The following is a 25,646-nucleotide window of genomic DNA, read 5'->3' as shown; positions in this document are numbered from 1 at the left end:
ATGAAATTACCTAATGACACATTTCTCCAAACAGTGAAGCATGACTGTAGTTATGGGTAAAACTCATATTGAGTGTCTGATAAAACAGTGTAAGAGATTACAAAGATTACAAAACTTGCTCTCATGGAGATTTCGATTTCATTGGAGACACAAAATTAGTGCACATAAAAAAGGCTCACCTTATGAGTCAGCAGAAAATTAGGAAAATTACATTGCACCTCTGTAAATACAGTAATAGAGGTTTAAGAAGGAAAGGTCAAAGAATACTGGGCTAGGGTGAGTGTCTGGTACAATGTACACCTGAATCCCATATTGAGAGCCTGGGCTGAGTCCAGGCTACTCTGCTTCTAATCCAGTTTCCTACTAACGTGCATCCTTGGGAGGGCAGCAGATGATGTCTCAAGCACTTGGTTCCCTGCCATGCATGTGGGAGACTTGGTCTGAGTTCTGGGTTTGACCTGGCTTAACCCTGGCTCTTGCTGGTATTTGGGGAGTAAGCCAGCAGACCGAAGATGTTTTTTCTGCCTTTCAAATACAATGGAAAAAAGAAATTACTGGGTTAGAGCAGAAGGAATAAGAATTTAGGACTTGAATGGATCCAGACAACTGGGAGTGAGAGGCACCTCAGATTCAAGGCACACAGAGAGGATTAAGTTTGTTGTGGCTCTGATCCGGAGAAAGACCACTTATTTGAGACAGACAGTAAATGCTGATGAGAGGTGGGAAAAGTCAGGTTACAGTATAAACTGCTTAGAAAATTAGACCAAGCATTGTAACCTTCATTTGGTAGAAACCAGAAAAAGCTTCAGAGTTACTTCCGAGTACAGGAGTGACTTTAGTAGTCTGTTCCAGCTTACAAGTCTATCTATCAAAAGTTATTCTTACTGTAATGTAAGTCCTTGCCATGTTTTGGCTCTCTGTGGCAAAAAAAAAAAAAAAAAAAAGAGAAAAAAAAAAAAAAAAAAACTGGTGAGTAGACTCACCAGAATAAACTTTCACTTATGTTAAGGTTTTCTCATGCTCAGTACCATCCCCAGACAACATTATCTCTTTTGTCTACATGCTGTACCTTTTGTTTTAGCCAGATAAGCATTCTCACTGAATTCTAATAAAAAACAAAAACAAAAACAAAACAAAAACAAAAAAAAACTTTTAGGGCTGGTGCTGTGGCACAGCAGGTTAAACTGCGGTTGCAGTGCCAGCAACCCATATGGATGACGGCTCCAAGTCCTAGCTGCACCACTTCTGTTCCAGCTCCCTGCTCATGTGCCTGGGAAAGCAATGGAAAACAGTCCAAGTGTTTGGGCCTCACGCACCCATATGGAAGACCCAGAAAACTCTCCTGGATCCTGGCTTCGGATCAGCTCAGCTCCGGCTGTTGTAGCCATTTGGGGAGTGAATCAACAGGTAGAAGACCTCTCTCTGTGGCTGGCGCCGTGGCACACTAGGGTTCGTGTTCTAGTCCCAGTTGCCCCTCTTCCAGTCCAGCTCTCTGCTGTGGCCCGGGAAGGCAGTGGAGGATGGCCCAAGTGCTTGGGCCCTGCACCCGAATGGGAGACCAGGAAGAAGCTCCTAGGTCCTGGCTTCGGATCGGCACAGCGCCGGCCGTTGCGGCCATTATGGAGAGTGAGCCAACGGAGGGAAGACCTTTCTCTCCTCCTTTCTCTCTGTCTCTCTCTCTCTCACTATCTGTAACTCTACCTGTCAAATAAATTAAAAAAAAAAAAAAAAAAGAAGACCTCTCTCTGTCTCTCCCTTTGCAACTCTGGCACTCAAATAAATAAATAAATAAACATATCTTAAAAACAAAACACCCAAAATGAAGAATTTGGGTGGCTGCTGTGGCACAGGGTGTTAAGCTGCAGCTCAAGACACCTACATCCCATATAGGCCAGCTACTTGATTCTGGTCCATCTTTCTGTTAATGTGCTTTGGAGGCAAGGAATTACTTGGGTTCTGCCACCCATGTGGAAGACCTAGATGGAGTTCCTGGCCCTGCTCTGGTTGTCATGAGCATTTGGGGAATTAAACAATGAATGGGAGATCTCTCTGTGTCATTCCGCCAATAAAAACATTTTTTTTTATTTGACAGGTAGAGTTATAGACAGTGAGAGAGAGAGAGACAGAGAAAGGTCTTCCTTCCGTTGGTTCACTCCCCAAATGGTCACTACGGCCGGCGCTGCGCCGATTCGAAGCCAGGAGCCAGGTGCTTCTTCCTGGTCTCCTATGCGGGTGCAGGGCCCAAGCACTAGGGCCATCCTCCACTGCCTTCCCGGGCCACAGCAGAGAGCTGGACTGGAAGAGGAGCAACTGGGACTAGAACTGGCATCCATATGGGATGCTGGCGCCGCAGGCAGAGGATTAACCAAGTGAGCCATGGCGTCAGCCCCAAATAAACACATCTTAAAAAAAAGCACTAAAAATAGTTTATAGCAACATCTTGCTATTACTGTTCCATGTACATAACAAACTTTCAATGGTTTAGATAACAATGACACTATCAGTACAGTACACCAACTGAACAAATATGCAATCTTAATCCACAAGCATTTCCTTGCAGAAGTGTTTATTTTGATTTTTTTTTTTTTTTTTTTTTTTTTTTTTTTTTTTGACAGGCAGAATGGACAGTGAGAGAGAGAGACAGAGAGAAAGGTCTTCCTTTGCCGTTGGTTCACCCTCCAATGGCCGCCGCGGCCGGTGCGCTGCGGCCGGCGCACCGCGCTGATCCGATGGCAGGAGCCAGGAGCCAGGTGCTTTTCCTGGTCTCCCATGGGGTGCAGGGCCCAAGCACCTGGGCCATCCTCCACTGCACTCCCTGGCCACAGCAGAGGGCTGGCCTGGAAGAGGGGCAACCGGGACAGAATCCGGCGCCCCAACCGGGACTAGAACCCGGTGTGCCGGCGCCGCTAGGCGGAGGATTAGCCTAGTGAGCCGCGGCGCCGGCCTATTTTGATTTTTGAAAGTTAGGAGTAAGGGTAAATGCTGTGGTACAGCTGGTTAAGCTGTTGCTTAGGATGTCTGCATCCCATACTGGAATGCCTGGGATTAAATTACACCTACATTTCCATCTAGCTTTCTTTCTTTTAAAGATTTATTTATTTATTTGAAAGACAGAGATACAGAGAGAGAAGGAGAGAGAGAGAAAGAGATCTTCCATCTTCTGGCTCACTCCCCAAATGGCTGCAACAGCCAGGCCTGGGCCAGGCTGAAGCCAGGAGCCAGGAGCTTCTTCTGGGTCTCCTATGTGGGTGCAGGGGCCCAAGCACTTGGGATATCTCCCACTGCTTTCCCAGGCCATTAGCAGGAAGCTGGGTAGAATTGGAGCAACTGGGACTTGAATCGGTACCCATAAGGGTGCCCATATGGATGTAGCTCTATCTGCTGTGCCACAGCACTGCTGCGCTCCCCTCCCCACCATCTAGCTTTCTAATGTACCTGGGAAGCAGCAAGATGATGTCTCAAGTACTTAGATTCCTGCCACCCACGTGAGAGACCCAGATGGAGTTCCTGACCCAGACTTTAGTCTGGCCCAGTCCTGGTTGTTGGGGAGTAAATCAGCAAATGGAAGATCTCTCTTTCTCTGCCTCTGTCACTCCGACTTTCAAATAAATAAATGAATCTTGGCTAAGTTTTTAATTTGTTGTTTACTTGGTGAGTTCATCTTTAAAAAATAAACAATCTTCAGTGAAATAGGCCAGTGAGAACAAACAAAAGACATCAGCTATCTACTTATACTAATTTGTAAGGAAGAGTTGCAAAGAAAACAGAAGACATCAAGATGGCATTCCTAGCCTTCCTAAGGCATTGCAGTCTAACAAGATGTAGGAAGCACACAAATGAAGCGACTGTGTGTGGCACAGTGAGTTCAGGCGCCACCTGCAGTGCCAGCATCCCATATCAGTGCTGGTTCGAGTCCTGACTGCTTTGCTGCTGATCCAGCTCACTGCTAATGTGCCTGGGACAGTAGCAGAGGACGCTCAGAGACTTGGGCCCCTGCCACATATGTGGGATACCTGGATGGATTCTGTGCTCCTGGCTTTAGCCAGACCAGCCCTGGCCATGTGACCAGTTGGGGAGTGAATGAGTGGATGCAGACTGTCTCTGTCACTCTGCCTGTCAAATAAGTAAATCTTAAAAGAAAAAAGGAAAATATACAAGCATATAAAATAGAAAATACATACACATTCAATGCATAAGCAATCTGTGTACAAAGATATATTATAAAATTAGTTTTAAATGTGTATATATAATATTAAATCCACACACATATAAAATCAGAGTCTCTGTTCTAGGTCCTAAATTCCTACATATGGCTTTCAGGGATTAATTTTATCACTACAGGCCTACAGACTGTTCCCTGTAATCAGGAAGGAATTCCACAATCTTGTTATCTTTTTCTGTCTTCCAAACCCTGCAGACAGCAAATGTATATTTCCTGTACACTTACAAACAAGAATAAAGAAAGAAGTAATCAAATACAGCGTTCTTTAACGGAGTCACTGTTATTTATTCTACATCTTCCATTTCTGATTATGTTTTGTTCAGACACAGTGGCAATTCTTCCGACCACCACAGCAATCCTAGATCTGTAAGTACATACCTGGGAGCTGAGTTGCTTAGGCTCATCCATTCTCCCAGGAGATTCACTGCGGGCTCTATGTCTCTCCGTCAAGGGAACCACGCTGCCAGAGGGGCTAAATCTGTTGGAAGAAGAACATAAAGAGATTAGTAGGAAAGTGGTTTCAAAGAACTTAGCAGATGGTGACATCTCCCCTCTTTATCATAGTTGAAGGAGAAGGAAGAAACCAAACCAAATCAATATACACTTTGCCTTGAAATAAGGCAAGCAAGGTTTGCACTGGGGTTGGCACTGTGGAGCAGTGGGTTGAAGCCCCAGCCTGGCATCCCATGTGGGCACTGGTTTGAGTCCCATCTGTTCCTCTTCCGATCCAGCTCTCTGCTTTGGCCTGGGAAAGCAGCGGAAGATGACCCGAGCGCTTGGGCCCCTGTATCTGTGTGGGAGACTCGGAAGAGGCTCCTTGTTAGGAAAATGGTGCAGTTTTATCTATGGCGCGATTTACATCCTATGCCCTGGCTCCCGCCGCCATTGCTGGAAGCCGTGGTCAAGCTCCACCCCCATCCTAATGGGATTCCCTGCTCCTGCTTCCCTGCCCACAAAGTTGTAAAAGGACCTCTTCCTGAACACGTGGCTCTCTTGGCTCCTCTTGTCTGCTCTCCCCTCTCTCCTTTCTCTCTTACTCTCCTTTTCCCTCTTCGCCCCTTCCCTCTGGTCTGCTGGGTTTTCCCCAGTAAACCTTTCCCTTACTCCGGTGTTTGGTGTGTTTTGTGAAGGCCTAACACGCCTGGCTCCTGGCTCTGGATTAGCTCAGCTCTGGCCGTTGTGGTCATTTGTGGAGTGAACCAGCGGAATGGAGGACCTCTCTCTCTCTCTGGCTCTACCTCTCTCTGTAACTCTTTCAAATAAATAAAATAATTCTTAAAAAAAAAAAAAAAAAAAAGGAAAGGTTTGCCCTAGTAAATTTAAGAAACACAAAATGCCACAGCAGACATACCATATGAGCTGTGAAGCTAAAGCTAAATATGCTTTTTCCACCTTTACGAAAGTACTGGGACACCTTAAAAGAATAAATTAACACTGGGTTTATAATTTTGTTTCTAGGTAATAATTAAGTATTTGGATGTTCTTCCTTCCAAGTGAAATCGGAAAAGACCCCCTAAAATTTTACACTAAAATGTGGCCCCTTAAAGTTCCCCAGCAGTGCTATCTGGGGTACCACATGTTCTACCGGAATTTGGGGTGCCATATGATTTCACCATGGGCTTATTACTAAATCCCTGATATTAATAAGCCCAAGAGGGTTCTTGCCTAATATTTAGAGAAGAATTCTAAATACCGGCACAGATAAACGAGGCAGCATGGTACGTTTTAAGCTTTTATTTAGTGAGAAAGATGCATAGGAGAGTGAGAGCTCCATTTAAGAGAGAGAGGTGAATGGGGGTTCATACCGAGCACCAGGAACCAGCCATGTGGAAGAGCATGTGGCCCAAAGGCCATGCGCCCTGGAGGCGCGGGGCTACAGCAAGCCCCCTTCCTAGCAAGAGACCAGGGAAAAAGAGCCCTTAGGCCACACCGTGTCCCGGCTTTTAACCCACTTCCAAAGGGGAGTGGTTAATTAACCTGACTGGCTGGTGGCACCCAGGTGTGGCCAGGTAGGGGAATGAGGTCACACAGGGGCGTGACAAAGGCGTGGTCTTAACCTGTATACCTGCCTACTTCACAGGCACCATGATAATCTGTTAGATATTTCAGACTGTTGGTATACGGCATGGAGTGGAAAATCTTTGCAATTTAAGATGATATTCATTCTGTTACAGTTCTAACAGAGGAGGACAAGTGTTGTGTCCAAGACTACTTTAACTATTAGGGACATAAGGAAACTCAAATCCAGATCACTGAAGTGGTTGTGACACATCTGTCAGGACCCGCTATAAACCAAAGTAGTAGCTTCTTTAGTTGTCATTGTTCACACAAGTTTAATTTTCAAGAAGGCAAAGTAATAAATACCAGTCTCAATTTGTAAAATTTGTTTCAATCGAGATTTTCTTTCAACTTAGTTAGATTAAAACCAGTGCTTGGGGCCAGTGTTGTGGCACAGTGGGTAAAGCTGCCACCTGCAACACCTGCACCCCATATGGGTGCTGGTTCGAGTCCTGGCTGCTCCACTTCTTTTTTTTTTTTTTTTTTTTTTTTTTTTGACAGGCAGAGTGGACAGTGAGAGAGAGAGACAGAGAGAGAAAGGTCTTCCTTTTTGCCGTTGGTTCACCCTCCAATGGCCGCCGCTGCAGCCGGCGCACCGCGCTGATCCTGGCAGGAGCCAGGAGCCAGGTGCTTTTCCTGGTCTCCCATGGGGTGCAGGGCCCAAGCACCTGGGCCATCCTCCACTGCACTCCCTGGCCATAGCAGAGAGCTGGCCTGGAAGAGGGGCAACCGGGACAGAATCCGGCGCCCCAACCGGGACTAGAACCCGGTGTGCCGGCGCCGCAAGGTGGAGGATTAGCCTATTGAGCCACGGCGCCGGCCTGCTCCACTTCTGATCCAGCTCCCTAACAAGGTGCCTGGGAAAGCAGCAGAAGATAACCCACCCTGCACCCTCTTTCTGTAACTGTGCCTTTCAAATAAATAAATCTTAAAAAACAAAACACTAACCACTGCTATTTCCACCAAAAAGAAATGTTCTAGCAAATACCATTCATCAGAAAGAGAAAATTGAGGCATAGGGCATAGCAGCACTGGTGGGGGAGATAAAAAACAGACTCTTCAGGCCTGTGGTGACAGCAGTAACCAGTGAAACAAAGAAAAATATCATTAAATGACAAGTGAAAAAAAGAATGGAAAACATTCAAAAAGCTTTATTTGGAATTCTTGTGTTTCTGCTAATTTGAAAAGAGCAATCACTTTTGGTGTCACACTTTCTCTAATTTGGTGGATGAAGACAAAAAATAAACAGTGCTACAAAGGAAGTCCCCAAGGCCACTACCCATGTGTTAATCTGCCAATGGAAGGCGAGGCTGCCAGGCCCCAGCTCCCTGCCTGGAACCCCGAGGAGGCCCTGGCTATTATGGACTCTTGGAAATGTCTAACCTCACAACATTTCTTACAATGTCTTGAATACTTCGTGACTGAGAACTTCCTGCTTTAAAAAGAAATCAGGATCCCAATCTTCTGGCACGTCGTCCGTTTTCCCAGCATCACTTGCTTCCTGTACCAGAGAGCCCACTGCAGGAGCATCTGCGCATCAGCCATTAGATGGGAAAACAAGACTTACCTGTCAACTTCACTGCTGGTTGGACGTGCTACTTTGGCCCCTGAAGATCCTAACGAGTAAGTTTCTTGTCCTACAGAACCGTGGCCTGTGGTGTCGATCACCATGGCTGTGACTTCCTCTGCGCTACTTCCATCTTCTCCAGAAGGCTGATTCTCAGGCCCCAGCCACTCCTCCAGATTTTCAGTTTTGATGTGTACTGCTCCAAGGACCCTCACTTCATCATCACTCCGGCCGCCCCGGTCTGCTACCCCTGTCTCCACATACCACTGGCCTGCTCGGTTGATCCGAAGAATGGGTTCCCGGCTCTCTACGTCAGAACTCTGTTCAATTATCTGAGGACTGGTGGACTCGCCAGGGGGACTCAGCTCTCTGATATCCAGCACGGCACTGACCTGGCCTCGCCGGTTTCCCTTTGGGGTATTATGTCTGGGGCTCATGGAGCGGTTCAGATTCGGTGTGACCCTGTGAGACTCAGGAGGCCTCTCTTGATGCTTTGTCCTTGTTTGACTTAATTCTGCTTCAACCTCAGCCACGTTAATTTTGAAATGAATGCCCTCCAGGATCTGCGTGCATTTGTCTATGATATGCTGCATCTGCAGGAAACTGGCAGCAGTTAGGTAGCTGATGATGTCCGCCAACTGCAGGCATATCCGCCCGGTGTAACAGAATGAAAGGAGCTGTTCAAAAACAGTAGGGTTCTTGATGACTGAGAGGGAGACAGTACTCATTTCATTCAAGGACATGTGATCCCGGAAATAGGGGGAGCTGGCGGCCAGGACCACTTTGTGAGCCCGGAAGGCCTGTCCTTGCACATTGACCACGATGTCGCAGAGCCGGCCCTGCATGCGCAGCTGGTTTAGATGGCTCAGGACAGAGTTGCTGAAGTCAGGGATCTCCAACTGTACGTTCCCTCCTTTCTCCATGGTCATGCCTGAAGGTGAGGGCAGGCATTCAACCCTGCTGAGAGAGGAAACCACGTTTTCATGAGCAGTTCCACGTTTACTGCCTCAATGCTCTTCCAATTCAAACATACTCACGGCACTATTCGGTAAAATTTCAAACTCTCCAAATAAAAGCAAGTATCTTCCTGATGCTGAAATGTGGAAGTAGAATTCCAACAGCTTTTAAAATCTGTATTTCATAGCAAGATCGTTAAAACCAAAAAATGATAGATTCCTAAAAATTCATGCAATGACCACACTTTCTTAATAAAAGGTACAAACATCAAAATGCAAGTTCAGCAGGACAAGGTTGGGGGAAGCACCGATGACAGGTTTTGCTTGTTTGTTTTAAAGCATTAATCGTAATATTTGCGGACTGAACATAAAGTCCCATGACAACTTTACAAATTTTCTTTGGAGGAGAAAAGAAATAAGCCTTTGGAATAAATGCAGTTACACACTGACGGGTTCATGAGGCATCTCTTGCTATTTCACTACATGCTGCATTAGTCATGCATATTATTTTATAAAGTAATTAACACGCCACATGAATGCAGGTCAATATTTCTCCTCTTCCGAGTCAGAGCACCCACAAAAACGCTTTATGACTGTGCAGCAAACTCTAGGTGAGGAAACACTGCACAGGACTGTCAGGACTCGACCAAGGTGCAGAAAACACAGAAGTCCAACTCTCAGGGTTAGGAAAAGGCAGCTGAATCTGCCTCTGTTGCGATAAACCCATACTTTCAGGGTAGTGATACTCTGATTCGGAAATTTAGCTCACCAGAACAGGAAAAACAGCGCATTTCCCAAGTGTGTGGCCACAATTTTTACTTTAAAATTTTCGTTTTTTTTTTTTTTTAATTAAAAACCAGCTGGAACATTAAGGCTGTACCTCCAGCCAACAGTCTTCAACAGCAAGGGGAGCCGTTTAAATCTCCACGGGCAGACGGTGACTTCAGTGCAACGGACACTTGCTGGTCCGCCACTCCGTGAGGTCTCACGGAACGCGCAGAACTTCAGGGACTCATCCTGACAGCTCAGCACCGCCCCGCACCCACAACACACTGACCAGTACCCAGGGAAGTTGCTTTCAAGAACCGACTCCAGCCGACCTGACCTTTTTCCAAAGCGTTACTGTTTGTTTTGAAACTTTTAATCCAGTAAGAGCCTCGGTCGATGCCATCAGGGATGCAGATGTTTATTTTGGAGCCTACACCAGCGCCTTTTGTGTCTGCTCTTTCCGCAACTCCCCAGTGAGGAGGAAGCCCCTGGAGGAGAGTCTGTCTCCACCGTCCGCGCCGGAGGGCTGGGAGCTGCAAGAGGGAGAACGGGGAACGGCGTGGGGTTGGCCACTCCGCGCTCGAGCGGCCACCGTCCGCGGCAGGAGGCGTGGGCCGAGGCGTCCCCCAGGACCCCGGGGCAGCCCCGGGCGCGGAGGGGGCGGCGCCGGGCCCCGGGGCGGCCGCCCGAGGTGGGTGTGTGCGGCGGGGTGTGTCGCGGCGCCGTGGGGGAGGGGGCCGCCCATCCCGGGGTCCTGAGGGAGGGGCGCCGACAGGGGGCGGGTCCGCAGCCCGGCCCGGCCCGGGGCCGGAGAGGTGCGAGGTCGCCCGGCGCCTGAGGGGAGGTGAGGCGCGGTGGCGGAGGGCCCGGGAGCGCTCCGCGGCGCGGGCGGGACGAGGCGGCCCCGGGGGGCGGCGGCGGGGCGGCGGCGGCGGGGCCCGAGCCCCGGCGAGGAGCAGCACCTACCTCCGGGGGTGGAAGTGGGCCGGAATGGGCCGGAACCCCGTCCCGGAAGTGAAACCCCCCGCCCCCTCCCCCGGAGCGGGCGACGTGCCGGAAGGAAATCACTCACCCTTCCACCGCCCCCGCCCCCTCCCCGGCGCCTGCCGTCCCTCGCGCCCCCTCCCCTCTCGGCTCTCCCTCCGGCGGGAGGAGGGAGGGCGCCCTGCTCCTCGGGCGGCGTCCCCGCCCTCGACGGCGGGGTTGGGCGGGGCCGGGGAGGCGGGCAGGAGGCGGGGCTGGAGGCGGGGCGGAGCCGACGCAGGATGGGAGCGTGCGTCGTGACGTCACCGAACGGAACGCTTATATACGGGCGGCCGGGCGCCATCTCAGTCTTTCCGGGCTGGGCGTTGGCGTTGGCTCTGGCGTTCGGTGAGTGCGGCCTTCCAGCGGGTTTTGGCCAGGGTCCGTGGGCTCCAGCTCTTGGTGACTAGCGTCGCCACAAACTGGCCAGACTCGTGTGCTCGTTGCGTGCGTCTGTACGCTCCACGAGGTGAGGGTGTGGGGGGATTGCGCGTGGGGCGCGGGCGCGCCCTGCTCTGCCTCGGACGGCCCTCGGCTGCCGTGCCTGCCGCCTCTGATGAAGTCTGTGTTGGTAGGGACATCTGAGAGCGCTGATGAATGCCAACGGCTCTGATGGCGGCGCGCGCGAGCCCGCCGAGTGGCCGGGGTTGCGTAGCCGGTCGCTCGGGACAGGCCGGCGGCGCAGCCCACGTGACCCCCGTGGGAGCCCGCGCTCCGCACGGCGTCGTCGCTGGCGCCCCGACTCCTGAGGTGCAGCCTCCGCTGCCGTGGAGGGGGATCGCGGCAGGGAAGTGTGCGGTCAGCAGCGTGCAGACTGGCAATGGACGCGTTCTGAACACGTGCCCGATTCTGTCCTTAGGCATGCTGCCACGTACGGATGCGGTGTGGCGCGTGATGGCCCCTGACGCACGAGGTGAGAGTTGGGAGATCTTCCGTGTGGAGGTGGTTTTGTTATAAATCAGCCTGTGATGGTTTAAGAGTAGTGGACAGAAGGGATTTCTGAAAATGACGTTCTGAGGCTGGTTCGAACAGTCGCGTGTTTGGAGGGGTTATAAGGAGGTTTCTCATCGCCTTGTATCCGTTTTTCTTTTTCCCTAGTTCCGCGCCAGAGAGGAAGGAGTACGGAGGTAAGCAAACAGACATTGCCTCAGAGGTTAGCAGAGAGTGTGCCGCAATGATGACATTTTATTTGCTACTCTTGACTGCCGGTATGACGAGAGTCTTAAACCACCATTACCGTAACTGAGGCACACAAAATAGTGGTGTGGGAAATGCGGAGAGTGGCTAACGTTAATGAGGCTGTTTCTTCCAGATTTTGAAGAGCAAGCCTCAGTCTACCAGAGGTCACACAGGTGAGGAACCTTGCGTGGTTTGAATCCATACTGTCTGCACCGTGTTTTACCGGATTAGATAGCCAGGCTACATAGATGCTGTACACGAGGGGTGCTCACCCTGGTAATGCGCAGTAGAAGGGAGCAGAGGGTGAAACAGATACTATGATGGTTGCATAGTTCATCAGATTGCATTCTGAAGAGACGTGTCATTAGTCTGATGTATCTGGAGATGTTGGTGTCTGCTAATAGCATAAACAACTTACCACTAATCTAAGTTTAAAATCTGTTTAAAATCTTTTGCAGGCACAATAAAGGAAGTTGGAAGTTGAAAATGGTAAGTGGAAGTAGAATCTATGTAGGAACAGGTAACTGGACAAACAAAGCCACATGGCGTTTGAAGGGTGTGCTTGGTACAGGAAGCACTTAGCATGGGCAGTAGATGGAGTAACGTTAGATTCGTGTCCAGTTACCGTTAGTGAGGTTGTCCTTTGTAAATGCAGCCTGGATGACGATAAGCAAATACTGACTGAATGTGAGGGTCGTAATTAGCTCTAACTGACTTGGCATTTGTCGGCTTCAGGGTGAGGAATACTTAGCCCTGACGGCACTGAAACTCGCTCTTACTTCTTAGGTGGGGACCTGAACTCTTCTGAACCTGCCTTTACTTCTTTTGGTGAGTATTAAATGAAAAGCTGTAGACTGTGAGCTGTTACTGAAGTGATCATGCTTAACTGCCGGGCTGCTAGCTTGTTTTTGACTTGGGAATGTTCTTTGGGCATGCCCTGAGCCAGGGTTTTTGTAATGATGCTGATCAAATGTCTGATCTGAAGTGAGCATGTGGACAAATTTGTACTGAAGAACCCTGTAACAGATGAGCCTGAGAAGAATTGAAGGAGACTGAGCATTTTAATGAAAGTTATGTTTCTGTTCTAGGAACTGGTTACCTGTTAACTGTCCATGGATGCCTGGGTAAGGAATGCTCATAGCTTATCTGAAATTTTTTTAAGGATTTTAATTTTTGAGAAGCAGAGTCAGCAGAAAGGGAGACAGAGGTCTTTTATCCACCAATAAAAACCCCAGATGCTGCAACAGCCATGGCTGTGCCAATCTGAAGACAGGAGCTTGTGGGTCTCCCGTATGGATACAGGGACCCCAGCACTTGGGCCATCTTTGCTTGCTTTCCCAGGCACATTAGCCAGGGAGCTAGATCAGAAGGGGAGCATCCATATGAGATGTGCCATAGGCAGAGGCTTTACCTACTATGCCACAGCGCTGGCCCCAAAATGTAGTGCTATTATATTCAGTGAGTGTTGCCTTGTTTACTCCTGGGAACTGAAGCTTTTGGGAAGCAGTGTAAGTACTGTAGTAGACATTTAACTGAATTCAGCCATTAGGAAATGATGTCTAAAGAAATGACTTACTTTCAGGTGCAGAGTTTGGAGACCTTTTGCTTAAAGGTACGCATTTTATTTCTGTTAAATTTTCTTTGAGCAAGATGCTGTTAGTGATGACTTTAAGTTAAAACAGATGGGAATCTCTCTGAAAGAGACTGAAGACTACTTTTAAACTGAAACAGTAGCAGAAACCTTGCAGATAGCTGTCAGTTACTGCCCACTGCTAATTTAACTACATTTCTGCAGGTGTGAAGTGTCAGCTTGCTCCAGTCTGAAGGAAGAAGTCGTGAGACAAAGGTATGGCATTCTTCCAGTTCTGTTAAGTAGTCTAAAAGCCGATACGATGATGATAACATAGTTCAGCAGACTGTCACTGATGAGCAGTATAAGTCTTTCGCTCCTATCTGATGTATCCGGCTACCAGTTTGTTTGAAACACGAATTTAGCCATTACTAAACCATAGGGTTTGTGTCACTAGTGGGTTGGTTGAATGTCTTATTTTACTGTCAGGATTAAGAATTGACATTTGGCGCAGGTTAGTTGAAGTTTGAAGAATTTTTTGGGTGGAATATATACAAAATAATCAGCAAATTGTGCCATATGGAATGATCTAGCCGTTGTCAAGTTAAAATGTGACCTTTTAGGAAAATTGAGTAAGGTAAACTTATCTTTCTATTTTGAAACAGGTCCTGAAACTTGTGCTCTAACCATGGAAATGAGGGTAAGTCAGTTTTAATAATTTGAATGGTAACTTGAAATGTAACCAATGATGTAATGATTCTGCCAAATGAAGAAGAATGATATCACTTGAAAACCGTTCCATTTTGATTCTGAGGTTACTGTATAAACAAGAATCATGCACAAAAAGGTTTTTTTTTTTTATCTCTATTAATACATTAATATGTGTTTGCTTTTAGGGCTCTGACTGCAGTGACATGCCACCTCTTGAAAGGTGAGGATTAGAAATATCAGCACCATTCTTAACACCAGAATACATGATGATCTCACCCCAACTTGAACTCTCTCACTGATTACCTGCTGAAAATAACAGATCTGATATTCTGTTTGTCGGTAGTCATTTAATCTGAAATCTTGTAATGTGGCTAAAAGTGCTCTTTGTTGCAGGCAGCTGGTTGGGTGCTCATGGGATAGAAGAGGAAACATCTCTGAAATATCAATAAATTTCTACAAACCATCTGGAGTAATGTGTTTGATTAGGGTGGGGGAGCAAAGTTTATCTGTCATGAGGTGATCTCAATGTGGGTCTCAAATGAGAGGTAGAGGGACCAAGGTGCTTCAGCCCAGAGACTATTAGCCTCTATGGATAGGACTTGGGAGCATGACCTGAGAATGGAAGCCAAACACTTGACTTGGGATATACAGAACCTGAACCAGCATCTTCTATGCTGTCCAAAAACACACTGTTGTGCCTCCTTGAGTTACTTATTGAGGTGACAGCTATGTCATTTTTGTTTGGGGACAAGAGTGGGAGAGAATCTGTCTCCCACTGTGGGTGCACTGCTTTCCCAGAGGAAAGAGGAGCAGGCAGAGGCTTAGCTTGCTGTGCTACAGCTGCTGGAAGGCAAGAGGCCAAGGCGTGGGGTTCCTGGCTGCTGATTCAGCCAGGCTTATCCTGGCTGTTGACTTGGTAGTGAACTAACTTGGAACTTTATCCCTCAAACTACCTTTCAGGTAAATTAGTAAATCTTAAAGTCATTAATCATTTAAAGTGGTAGAGAAGTGGAGGAGTTGAAAGCGTGAGTCTGCTAAGTTTTGAGAATTCCACATAACTAGAGTTTATATATTTAGATACATACTTGGTTAGCTCTGAAGTGGTTCTTGGAATTTATCATTGACAGCAGCCTTTGCATGAGTTAGGCATGAGTGGCAAAGAGGGGAATTCAAGTCAACTTGATAGCATAAAACATTTGGCACATCTTCCAAGCTAAATGTTGACTCAATAGCAAATAGGTCTGCTGGTTCAGGTGCCTAAGCAGGATAGGATGCCAGGCAGCTCCAATGTGGATGCAGGAGTTGAAGAGGCCAATTCACCTGGGCTGCAGTAGAAGCTCTAGGTGAAAAGCGGAGGGGCGCCGCAGCTCACTAATCTTCCTCGCTGGCATCCTGGGTTCTAGTTCGGGTTGCTCCTCTTCCAGGCCAGCTCCAGAGGAGGATGGCCCAGGTCCTTGGGCCCTGAACCTGCATGGAAGACCAGGAGGAAGCACCTGGCTCCTGGCTTCAGATCTGCATGGCATGCTGGCCACAGTAGCCATTTTGGGGTGGTGGTGAACCAACGGAACTGCCTAACTGCCTGTCAGAAATGGGTCATCAGGACTAGGCCTTGCTGTCGTGATCCCAGAGTTCACTTTTTACCAGTGTAGGTGGTAACTGCTTCCACCGACTGTGTTAGCAGTTGGCTACAATGAGGGCTTCAACCCAAGCACTCCCAAGGTGGGATGTGGGTATCCCAAGAAGCAACTACTGTGCCAAATGTCTGCTATAGCCAATCTGTTGAAGCTGTAATGATCTGTTTGTGGCTGGCAAATGCTTATTTTGTTTTTAAAACTTGCAGCATAGAAAAAACGGAGCATGCTCCCACTGGTTCACTCCTGTTAGGAGTGGGCTGAGCAGAAACTGGGGACTATCTGTGTATTCCACATCGGTGGCAGAAGCCAACTGACCCATTGCTACTGCCTCCCAGGATTTGTTAGGGAGCTAGTATCAGGAGCCACAACCCAAAGACAAACCCAGCTACTCCAATGAGGGACACAGGCGTCCTAGCCAGCTGCTTAAACTGGTGGGCCAGATGCCTATCCTGAATAAATCCTAGGGACTGGGGAGATTGGGTTTGAAATGAGCCCAGTTTCCAGTGTATGAGGTTTGTGCATGGTAAAAAACCTGGTTGTCATCACCTTTATTGGTAAATAGTTTGATTTTAAAGTCACCCCACCTTGCTGGTCTTGAATAGTGAGATTTCCATATGCAGCAGAGTAAGTTTTTCTTGACAGGTCGGAAGACAGGCTGAATAATGGCTGAAGTGACTGGGGTCTCTGGATTCCTGGGTACCTACAGCCTTTGGTATTTGTAAATTACAAAATGAAGATTCCAGGATAAAGTATTTTGGTCACAGGTTCTAAACAGTCAACTATATAGTATTTAGAAAGTGGCTACTAGCCATGTGGCATAGACAGAAAATTATCTTCCTACCCAGTAAAGGACCTGTCTAGAAATTCTGTAGTTAGACAGCCTTTATCCCCACAGGAACCCTGCCAGCAAAGACGTTCTGGCTCCAGAGTACGCTTAGACATGAGGGAATTAGTAAAAGGATGGAGTTAGAGAAGCTCCACCCAATGCAAACCAGCTGCTTCTGGCAGGGCAGGGCATACTGTGTAGCCTATAAAGTATCAGAAATTAAACCTGGAGGTGAGCTGTTTTTAGTATCAGATAGAAATAGTATATTGAGGTGAACCAGGGATATGAAGATATTTTTAAAAAGTTCACGGAAAATGGAGTGTTTATTTTGGTGCCAACAAAATTTTGAAGTCACAATGTGCATTTTCTTGAATGTTTTGAAGACTGCTTGTATAAAACTGGTATTTTGTGTTTATAAATCAAAGGGAATGTCAAGGCAAAAGTAAAGGTCAGGAAAATTTTCAAACTCATTAATCACGAAGGCCTTTTTCCTCATTTTAATTAACAGTTTTTACTTGCACTATTAGAACTTACAAAGTTCCAATGAGCTTAAGTGTTCCCTTAATATATTTGAGGTTAGTTGAACGTAAATTAGTATTTTCAATTACAATTCAGAAAAAAATATTACTCAGGGATTAATGCTTATGAAAAAGAATACTTATTCATAAAACTTTATAGATGTTTCATCTCTATAAAACATACCTGCATTTATTTATGGATGGACAGTATCTTACATAGTTTTTCAAAGCATTTTCACTCACATTATTTTGTACATATGTTATCTACCCTGATTCTGGCAACAAAATCCCTGTGAGGTGGCCAGGGCAAGTATTCAGTGCATGTCACAAAAGCAGGAAGGGAGGCTGGGGGAGGTTTGTGTAACAAGATCAAGGTGAAACAAGATTTTCTCTCAATTCAGTGATATGTTTTGTATTGTGTTGCTTTTAATTTATATGATTATATTGATGGAGCTGGGTGAACTGAACCCTCCATCAACTGACTAGTTGATGTCTTAAGTGAATAATATACCTGGGTATGAAAAACATAATTAGAAAATGCTAAGCCATTATATTTCCCAAACCAAGAACCATCTTTCACAACTCTCCAAGTAAAATGGAACTTTGATGAAGTCCCTACCAAAAAATTAAAAAAGGTACTGATGCATGTTGTCAGGTCAAAATTAGACATCTTCTGTTTCTTCAATGTGAAGAATTGTCTGGATTCCTTCCACCTGAAGACCTGACTCCAATCTCTGGGAGACCTCTGATCTAATTTTAATCTTGGAGAAGTAAAGAGGACAAAACACAAAGCTCAACTTTCTTGATGGAGGTTCAATGAATTCTTTTCTGATTCTGAGTCTGCTGGCCAGGAGACTTGGATGTGGTAGGGCTTCAGGTCCTCGGGAGGGACACAGTCTGGAGCACTGCTCATGAGGTCATGTCCTCGAAAGGATTTTGGGAAGGCTATGACATCTCTGATACTTGGAGATCCAGTGACAAGGCACATCAGTCTGTCTAACCCTGTAAATAAAAATACAACAGATAACAGATGAGAAATGGAATTTAATGTCGCGAGAACTTTAAAACATTTTTTGGTTGTATTTGAGATGCAGAGAGAAAGCACTCCCATCTGATGGTCCATTCCTCAAATACCAGTAATGGCCCTGGGCCTGGTTGGCAGCCAAGGAACTCAATCTGGGTTTCTGATGTGGGTGGCAGGAGCCTTATTACTTGAGCCATTACTACTGCCTCCCGAGGTCTGCATTAGCAGGAAGATGGAGTCAGGAGCCAGAGCTAGGAATCAAATCCACGTACTCTATGGGTTGCAAAAGAGTCCTACCTGCTAGGCCAAGCACCTGCCCCATTCAAAAAAAAAAAAAAAAGAATCTTTAACAAGCTATAGCCAAACTCAGTTCCCTATCTTTTTAGAGAATTTTGTTTGATTCTTTTCTGTCTGATTCTGGAAGAGTGCTCAGGACTAATGTTCACATGTTATTGTGACTAACTGCCACAGTAATTAGTCCTTAGCAAGGGCTTACTAAAGGCCCTACCACAGACTGAACAAGATAGGAACTCCAAAAACACAAAAGGAAGTCCTCCTTGTTGGGGGCTACAATCTAGGTGAGCTTCCTAGAACTCATTCTTCCTGCTTGATAAAAGCAGCAAAGAATAACCACAGTAATGTGAAGAGATGGTTCTATTATTCCTCTTTTCATACACCAGACTCCAGTGAGTGTCTATGATGCTTCCAAATATCTGAGCAATACTGATTTAAAGACTGAAGCTTTATTTTATTGAAAGAACTCTTTCAAATGTGAATTGTCATTTAAGTTTTGTTTTTACAAGAGGTGAGGTGTGTGTGTATTTAAAAAATATTACTGAAATTGAAACAAACTTTTCACAGTATCCTTGGACTCACCCACCCCTCTCTACCACTACAAATTTGAGACAGTGCTATGGAATACAATTTAGTTTACAAAAAGGACAAGTTGTTTACCTAAGGCAATTCCTCCATGAGGGGGTGCCCCATAATCTAAAGCCTGGAGTAGATGGGAGAGCAATTTCACATCTTCCTGAAATTCAAAAGACAATTCAATTTAAATATACATTGAAGGTGACTAAGTGCTGCTGTACACTAGTCTTAAGTACTAAAGAAAAACAAGGTTGAATTGGAAAAAAATCTCAACATGATTTAATAGTGCACTGGGAAAATTTTAAAAAGTAGCTCAAGAAGTATACAGTTTGGCACAGAATAAGACAAGTCACAGATGATTAATAACGTAGAAAAATTCTTGGTGCTTAGTACATACAGCAATTACTGTAGTGATAATGCAAACTTAGAGAAAGACCCATCAAGGAGGTGAAGATTATGGGCTCAGAAAGGCAAGATGAAAAGCAGGACAATGTCCTATTACAGGGACCAGGGGCAACAGGGCCAAATAAATACTGCTGGGAGGTAGGAGAGAGCGAGTGCCAAGAACAGGCAGTGGAGTTGGTAACTAACTGGTGGGGCAGCTAGTTTGCAGATGTTGAAAATCTGTGGAACTGGTTCTCCAACCAGGCTACAAATCAGGAGCAGGATGGCAGCTTCAAAGAAACATGCCAACACCTCACACTTTAAGTTTGTATGATAGTCTGGTGTGGGACCAAGGCATCACTGCGCTGTCTGAATGCCTTCTAGGTACTGTATTCCAGTGTGCACTGGGGCAGAGAGCCACCAGTGAGTAGGGAAAAAGCGAGAGACTTCTGCTGACTGTTCTGGGAGTTTGACAAATGAGAGGCTAGAAGCCCCTGACTGGAGGCTCTGGTACAGCAGAAGACAAGTTAACAAATCCCAGTGCCACTAAGCTAAAGGAGGAGCCGAATGTTTTGAGTGCTCTGGTACCACGCACACACACACACAAGGTTGTCCCATCCTACCTCACACACGTTAGTGAATCCCACACAGTGACCTTTTCTTTTCTGGAGCCAACCCTAGCTTTCTAGACAAGCACCAGCAAACTACACACTGGCGGGTCTGCATCTCTGGGACTCTTCTCTTTCTTTGTAAAATCCCAATTACCCCCACTTTCTGTCACTAAAACACACCATAATAGAGCAAATGCAGTAACCTACGAAGTGATACCAAATCCTTTTAAATCTTACATTTCCAGTTTCTGAAAGCGACTTTCTGAGAAGTGCAGAGGTCAGTGGCTGGGGCTGGACTGATCTTGCCTCTGCTTGCTTAGCTGTGTGACTCTGGGCAAGCTGATTGGTCTGCCTCAGTTTCTCATCTTTAAAACGAGCAGAATCTGACTCAAATCAATGGTGAGGATTGACTGTCAATGCATATAAAGTACTTAAAGAGTGGCATACAGCAAGCACTAACTGCCATGCGTATCAGTCCTACAGAGAGAGAAGCTGACCCTAAAGAATTCTCCATTCATAACAAGTGTTTAGCAAAACCGACAAAATACTCTGGTAAGACGATGAGGCCAGGTTTCATGTCTGTTACCTTTAGCAACGTTGCCAAGACGTAATGCTGCAGCTCTGCATTGTGAATTCGGATAGAACCACCTCCTATTTCACTGCCATTTAACACCAAGTCATAGTGCTGGCTCCGGACCTAGAAAATTCAGTCTTCATGTTAGAGAAGATTTCCGGTTTTCTATTCTAAAGCTTAGACCCTGTAGCCTACACGGAGACCATGTGTGAACTTCTGCCTTACAGTTCCTCTTGGGGCTTCCAGAACTGAGGCCTACCTCTCAAGACTGAAATCTTAAGTTCTTTGCCTTTATTCATACTTACACATTTCTTTTATTCAGAAGTACAGAAGTGGTACCTTTTCGGGCTCAGTGTAGAGGAGGTGGATGTCACTGGGGTGAGGAGCAGTAAATGGGTGGTGGGCTGACTCCAGCTCTCTGGGATTGTCCTCCTTGGGAAGGAAGAGTGGGAAATCCACCACCCAAAGGAAAGAGAACAGAGCCGGGTCACGGAGTACTACTCCTTTTTTTTCTAGAAGGTCAGCACATTCCAGTCGCAGTTTTCCCAACAAAGAACACTGCAGATAGAAGACAAAAATACTGGGTTAGCCTCTTGATGGAGTAGGCAGTGAATGCCACAACCTGGATTCTGAGGCCAGGCCGTTCTCTGATGAAGGATTAGCCAGTTAACAGGTGAGACACTGCCTGTCTGAGGATGACAGCCTCCTGGGTGAGTGCCTGGCAAGAGTCAGTGATTAACAGCACAGGTATTGGAGCGTCACAGACCTGAGTCCAAATCTCAGCTTAGCCCCTTAGTAACTTCTCTACACCCTTTTCCGTAACATGGGGACTAAAGTGTGAGAGGCGTGGCACACGAGGGGCAGCATCAGACAAAGTGTGCAAGTGGCAGCTGTCATTGCTCACTGCTCTTGAAGGCTTGGGTGAGGTCTGATGACTGCCTGACACATCGTGATTGTGAAGCAAACACTGGCGGTTTTTTAGGGGTGACTTGGACTAGAAGTTAATTTAAGACTATGAATTTTGGAACCTGACTTCATGGGCTAGAAACCTGGCTCTTTGGGGCAGGTGCTGTGGTACAGTGGTTAAGCTACCACCTGGGGTGTGCACGTCACACTGGAGTGCTGAGTCCCCGCTCCCTGGGGTGTGCACATCACACTGGAGTGCTCTGAGTCCCCGCTCTCTTGCTGCCCTTCCAGCTCCCTGCTAATGTGTCTGGGAGGCAGCAAGTGATGGCTCAGGCCCTGGCACCCCCACCACCCACACGGGAGATCTGGATGGAGCTCCAGGCTCCTGGCTTTGGCCTGGCCTTGCTCCAGATGTTGTGGGCATCTGGGGAGTTAAGAAATGGATGGAAGATCGATCTCTCTCTTTGTCCCTATCTCTGTCCCTTTCACACTGCCTTTTAAATAAGAAATCTGGATTCTTTAATACCTGTAAAGTTTTAATCTCTGTGTTTCTGTTTTTTATTTTTTTTATTATTATTTTTTTTAATCAATTAGGTCTTATTTATTTATCTTACATTTATCATGCCATGAATTCATAAGGAATGGGTTCCAGCAACTCAGGCTCCTTTCCATTGGTTCTGACAAAGTGGGCTTCTCTGGGTGGAGCAGGCTGACGCTTTAGTTGAACCCAGGTACCCTTCTCTTTGGCTTCCTTCTTCTTCTGATCATTTTCCTTCACACGTTTCAAGAAGCTATCTCGGCTCTTGGAGTGCTTAATGTGTTCAATACGCACATTTATTCTCTTGGCAAGAATCTTGCCCTTCACTTGTTTGTTTACAACAATGCCAACAGCATGCTGGGTAACATTGTAGACTCTTCCAGTTTTTCCATGGTAACATTTATGGGGCATTCCTTTTTGAACAGTACCCATTCCCTTGATGTCCACAATGTCACCTTTCTTGTAAATGCGCATGTATGTGGCCAAAGGAACAACTCCATGTTTTCTGAAAGGCCTGGAGAACATGTACGGGGTACCTCGCCTCTTTCCCTTTGTGTTCGTCATCTTGGCGAATTAAGAACTCTCAAGGGCCGGGAGCCACGCGAACTGTTTTTTATTTTTTTAAGACTTATTTATTTATTTAAAAGAGTTAGAGAGGGAGAGACAAAGAGAGAGAATGTCTCTGTTCACTGGCTAGGTCAGGCAGAAGCCAGAAGCTAGGACTTCATCTGGGCTTCCCACATGGAGGCAGAGGCCAAGACACTTAGGCCATTTCCCACTGCTTTTCCCAAGCCATGAGCAGGCAGCCAGATTGGACGCGGAGCAGATGGGACATGAACTGATGCCCACACGGGATGCTGGCATCGCAGGCAGTGGCTTAACGTGCTATGCTACAATGCTGGCCCTGAGTTTTCTTATCTATCTTTAAAATTATTTTTATTTATTTATTTGAAAGACAGAGAAAGGAAGAGATCTTCTATCTGCTGGTTCACTCCCAAATGCCTGCAACCCCTGAGACTGGGCCAGGCTGAAGCCAGGGGCTTCCCATGTGTGTGGCAGAGACCCAAGTACTTGAGCCATCATCTGCAGCCTCCCAGAGTGTAAATTAGCAGGAAGCTGGATTGAAGTAGGGCTGGCACTGGAACCAAGGCACTCCAATAAGACATGCAGCTATCCAAAATAGCAGTAGTATCTCTTGAAGGGTTGGTATGATGATTAAAAGAATTAATATACAAAGTGCTTAGAACAGTAATGACAAATAAGAAGAGTTTAGTAAGTGCTAACTAAAGTGCAATATAGGACAGGGTTTCCCTGAGAAAAGACAGAGCAGTGACACATGCCCAGAGACATGCACAGGGTGTCACCCTGTGGCTCACTCCAACTTACATTTAAATGTCCACATAGGGTACCCTCACTGTGACATTTTCAGAGTAGGAATGTTACTCTCCATAGATTTGGTTTTTAGCTTTCTCCCAAGGAAGATTTAATAGGAATTATACTGTATCTCCTTGAGAAAAGAACACCAGCATGTGTGGTTCATACCAAGAAAAGGTTTAACTGCCAAATTAATTTGTAGCAGGATATTATAGAATACAAGCTCCCAAGTTCTTTTCTAAGAAATAATAATAAAATTGGTAATTACAGAGCTTTCTTCACGCTACTACTGCAGGGGAAGGGGAAGACAGTGGACTCCATTTAGCTTTGAAGCTGCACTCTGAATCTCTTCCTTTAGAAGAAATTATCAAAAGTACAAATAAAAATTGGAAGCATGAACTTCATAAAGTACTCATTACTACTATCACTCCAAAGAAACTGTACAGCATAATGAAAGAATGAACTTGTATGAAGTGTGGCCTTTACACTTCTGTCTATTTTAAAGACCCTTCAGGCTAACTCACGTGGGCCCTGAGGATGGCGACTCAGCCAGCGCTAGCAGTGCTCACACTACAGCTGCTGCTTCCAGGAAACACGACTTGCCCTGCGCAGGCTGCTGCAGGGGAGTCTGCCATCTCTGCAGCCCCCAATCTTTCCCTCCACAGTTTCAGGAATACGTCATGCACAAAACAGTCTAAAAAAGATTCATTTTTTATTTATTTGAAAGGTAGAGTTACAGAGAGAGGGGGGTGGGGTTTCCTCCGATGTTTCACTCCCCAAATGGCTGTAATGGCCGGGGCTGTGTCAGGCTGAAGCCAGGAGCTTCTTTTGGGTCTCCCACATGGGTACAGGGGACCAAGCACCTAGGCCATCTTCCATTACTTTCCCAGGCCATTAGCAGGGAGCTAGATCAGAAGTGGAGCAGCTAAAACTCGAATTGGTGCCCATATAGGATGCTAGCATCACAGGTGGAGGCTTAACCTGCTTAAGCCACAGCGCTGGACCCGACAGTATTTTTTCATGGTTGTACGATTCAAACCAACAGGGGCCAGTGCTGTGGTGCAGCAGGTTAAAGCCCTGGCCTGCAGTGCCGGCATCCCATATGGGCGCTGGTTCAAGTCCCAGCTGCTACACTTCCAATCTAGCTCTCTACTATGGCCTGGGAAAGCAGAAGAAGATGGCCCACATCCTTGGCCCTCTGCACCTGCATGGGAAACCTGGAAGAAGCTCCTGGCTCCTGGCTTTGGATCAGCTCAGTTCTGGCCATTTGGGGAGTGAACCAGGAGATGGAAGACTTCTCTTTTTCTGTCTTTGTCTCACCTCTTTCTGCAACTCCAAATAAATACATCTAAAAAAAAAAAAAAAAAAAAAAAAAGCCAATTCATACCAACAGCCTGAGTGGCTGCTCTAATCGGTCAGATCTAATCAGAATCTAATCTGAGTGAATAATGTCAACAGAAGTAAGAAGTTACAAGAAAAAATTTCAGGGGCTGGTGCTGTGGCAGAGCAGGGAAAGCCACTGCCTGCAGTGCCGGCATCCCATATGGGTGCTGATTTGAGTCCCAGCTGCTCCACTTCCAATCCAGCTCTCTGCCACGGCCTGGGAAAGCAGTAGAAGATGGCTCAAGTCCTTGGGCCTTTGTACCGCATGAGAGACCTGGAAGAAGCTCCGGGCTTCGGATCAGTGTAGCTCCAGCTGTTGCAGCCATCTGGGGAGTGAATCAACGGATGGAAGACTCTCTCTCTCTCTCTCTCTGCCTCTGCCTCTCTGTAACTCTGCCTTTCAAATAAATAAATAAATCTTAAAAAAAAAAAGTGTTTTTATAGACTTCATTATAAAGTACTGAAAGATATTTGCTAATATAACAACTATGCACAGCAGCTCCATTTTACTAAACAGTTTCAAACACATGTATACTCATGAGAAAAGAGACATCATTCAACATCAGGAGCACAGATATTTACGGGTGATTTTTCTTACCGCTTTCTGATGCTCTCCAGCAGTTAGGAGGATCACATCATCCTCTTGGACTTGCATTAGTCTGATAAATTCCAATCTTTGTTCCTCCATTATCAATTCAGCTACTGGAGAATTCCAGTTTATACTGGTTTTCAGAAATACAGGTAAGACTTCCTGTGATCAAGAAAAAAGACTTATTCACATTTTTCTAAGAAGTAGAATCAGCAGTGTGTGTTTGACCAACCAATTACATCTGCATCCCATACTGGAGTGCCTGGGTTTGAGTCCTGTCTGCTTCCAAATCTAGCTTTCCAGCTGATGTGTGCCCCAGGAGGCAGCAGGTGATTGCTAAAGTACTTGGGACCCTGCCACC

The 25,646-nt window shown here is 46.4% G+C and overlaps 4 protein-coding genes and 10 non-coding genes across 26 annotated transcripts in view; 11 read left to right on the top strand and 3 right to left on the bottom strand.

Moving 5' to 3' along the window:
- ZBTB37 (zinc finger and BTB domain containing 37) overlaps positions 1 to 10,780 on the bottom strand; it is a 53,567-nt gene extending 42,787 nt beyond the window's left edge. For 3 of the 9 annotated variants that reach the window (XM_051856947.2, XM_051856943.2, XM_051856946.2), the window contains exons 1-4: positions 10,538 to 10,650; positions 9,909 to 10,104; positions 7,848 to 8,804; positions 4,601 to 4,700 (exon numbers count right to left, since the gene is read on the bottom strand). In XM_051856947.2, coding sequence (XP_051712907.1) covers positions 4,601 to 4,700; positions 7,848 to 8,776 — 1,029 coding nt within the window. In that variant the 5' untranslated portion in view covers positions 8,777 to 8,804; positions 9,909 to 10,104; positions 10,538 to 10,650. Of the gene's footprint in view, positions 1 to 4,600; positions 4,701 to 7,847; positions 8,808 to 8,884; positions 8,973 to 9,908; positions 10,105 to 10,537 lie in introns of those variants that run through there. The other 6 variants (XM_051856944.2, XM_017345625.3, XM_070077142.1 and 3 more) reach the window with 6 other exon arrangements.
- On the top strand, positions 8,775 to 14,517 carry LOC108177622 (translation initiation factor IF-2). Its single transcript, XM_070076749.1, has 14 exons — positions 8,775 to 8,784; positions 10,053 to 10,262; positions 10,421 to 10,942; positions 11,454 to 11,507; positions 11,693 to 11,721; positions 11,907 to 11,946; positions 12,232 to 12,262; positions 12,560 to 12,601; positions 12,862 to 12,897; positions 13,356 to 13,385; positions 13,569 to 13,619; positions 14,009 to 14,043; positions 14,240 to 14,274; positions 14,448 to 14,517. Exons 1-7 carry the CDS (start codon positions 8,775 to 8,777, stop codon positions 12,255 to 12,257), a joined length of 891 nt encoding a protein of 296 aa, XP_069932850.1. The 3' UTR covers positions 12,258 to 12,262; positions 12,560 to 12,601; positions 12,862 to 12,897; positions 13,356 to 13,385; positions 13,569 to 13,619; positions 14,009 to 14,043; positions 14,240 to 14,274; positions 14,448 to 14,517.
- Positions 11,135 to 11,216, top strand: LOC127493838 (small nucleolar RNA SNORD74). Its single transcript, XR_007924376.1, has one exon. It is a non-coding gene; the product is annotated as a small nucleolar RNA SNORD74 (small nucleolar RNA).
- LOC127493871 (small nucleolar RNA SNORD75) lies at positions 11,555 to 11,615 on the top strand. The gene has a single exon (XR_007924408.1). It is a non-coding gene; the product is annotated as a small nucleolar RNA SNORD75 (small nucleolar RNA).
- LOC127493815 (small nucleolar RNA SNORD24) lies at positions 11,762 to 11,844 on the top strand. Its single transcript, XR_007924353.1, has one exon. It is a non-coding gene; the product is annotated as a small nucleolar RNA SNORD24 (small nucleolar RNA).
- Positions 12,086 to 12,153, top strand: LOC127493865 (small nucleolar RNA SNORD77). The gene has a single exon (XR_007924402.1). It is a non-coding gene; the product is annotated as a small nucleolar RNA SNORD77 (small nucleolar RNA).
- On the top strand, positions 12,429 to 12,489 carry LOC127493839 (small nucleolar RNA SNORD44). The gene has a single exon (XR_007924377.1). It is a non-coding gene; the product is annotated as a small nucleolar RNA SNORD44 (small nucleolar RNA).
- Positions 12,725 to 12,788, top strand: LOC127493867 (small nucleolar RNA SNORD78). Its single transcript, XR_007924404.1, has one exon. It is a non-coding gene; the product is annotated as a small nucleolar RNA SNORD78 (small nucleolar RNA).
- Positions 13,425 to 13,506, top strand: LOC127493818 (small nucleolar RNA SNORD79). The gene has a single exon (XR_007924357.1). It is a non-coding gene; the product is annotated as a small nucleolar RNA SNORD79 (small nucleolar RNA).
- LOC127493840 (small nucleolar RNA snR60/Z15/Z230/Z193/J17) lies at positions 13,658 to 13,738 on the top strand. Its single transcript, XR_007924378.1, has one exon. It is a non-coding gene; the product is annotated as a small nucleolar RNA snR60/Z15/Z230/Z193/J17 (small nucleolar RNA).
- On the top strand, positions 14,084 to 14,160 carry LOC127493837 (small nucleolar RNA SNORD47). The gene has a single exon (XR_007924375.1). It is a non-coding gene; the product is annotated as a small nucleolar RNA SNORD47 (small nucleolar RNA).
- On the top strand, positions 14,310 to 14,386 carry LOC127493817 (small nucleolar RNA SNORD81). The gene has a single exon (XR_007924356.1). It is a non-coding gene; the product is annotated as a small nucleolar RNA SNORD81 (small nucleolar RNA).
- Positions 14,518 to 16,999: 2,482 nt separating the features above from the next.
- Positions 17,000 to 25,646, bottom strand: part of DARS2 (aspartyl-tRNA synthetase 2, mitochondrial) — a 30,822-nt gene continuing 22,175 nt past the window's right edge. For all 5 annotated transcript variants that reach the window (XM_002714994.5, XM_008263801.4, XM_070077139.1 and 2 more), the window contains 5 exons: positions 25,295 to 25,447; positions 20,835 to 21,053; positions 20,508 to 20,618; positions 19,011 to 19,086; positions 17,000 to 18,034 (listed from right to left, as the gene is read on the bottom strand). In XM_002714994.5, coding sequence (XP_002715040.2) covers positions 17,826 to 18,034; positions 19,011 to 19,086; positions 20,508 to 20,618; positions 20,835 to 21,053; positions 25,295 to 25,447 — 768 coding nt within the window. In that variant the 3' untranslated portion in view covers positions 17,000 to 17,825. The remainder of the gene's footprint in view (positions 18,035 to 19,010; positions 19,087 to 20,507; positions 20,619 to 20,834; positions 21,054 to 25,294; positions 25,448 to 25,646) is intronic.
- LOC108177621 (large ribosomal subunit protein eL21-like) lies at positions 21,956 to 24,683 on the bottom strand. Its single transcript, XM_070077145.1, has one exon. It carries the CDS (start codon positions 22,501 to 22,503, stop codon positions 22,021 to 22,023), a length of 483 nt encoding a protein of 160 aa, XP_069933246.1. The 5' UTR covers positions 22,504 to 24,683; the 3' UTR covers positions 21,956 to 22,020.

The sequence above is a fragment of the Oryctolagus cuniculus genome, chromosome 7 (assembly GCF_964237555.1).
Source record: "Oryctolagus cuniculus chromosome 7, mOryCun1.1, whole genome shotgun sequence".
Taxonomy (NCBI): domain Eukaryota; kingdom Metazoa; phylum Chordata; class Mammalia; order Lagomorpha; family Leporidae; genus Oryctolagus; species Oryctolagus cuniculus.
Note: the sequence above shows the minus strand (reverse complement) of the source record. Positions and strands in the feature narration are given on the sequence as shown.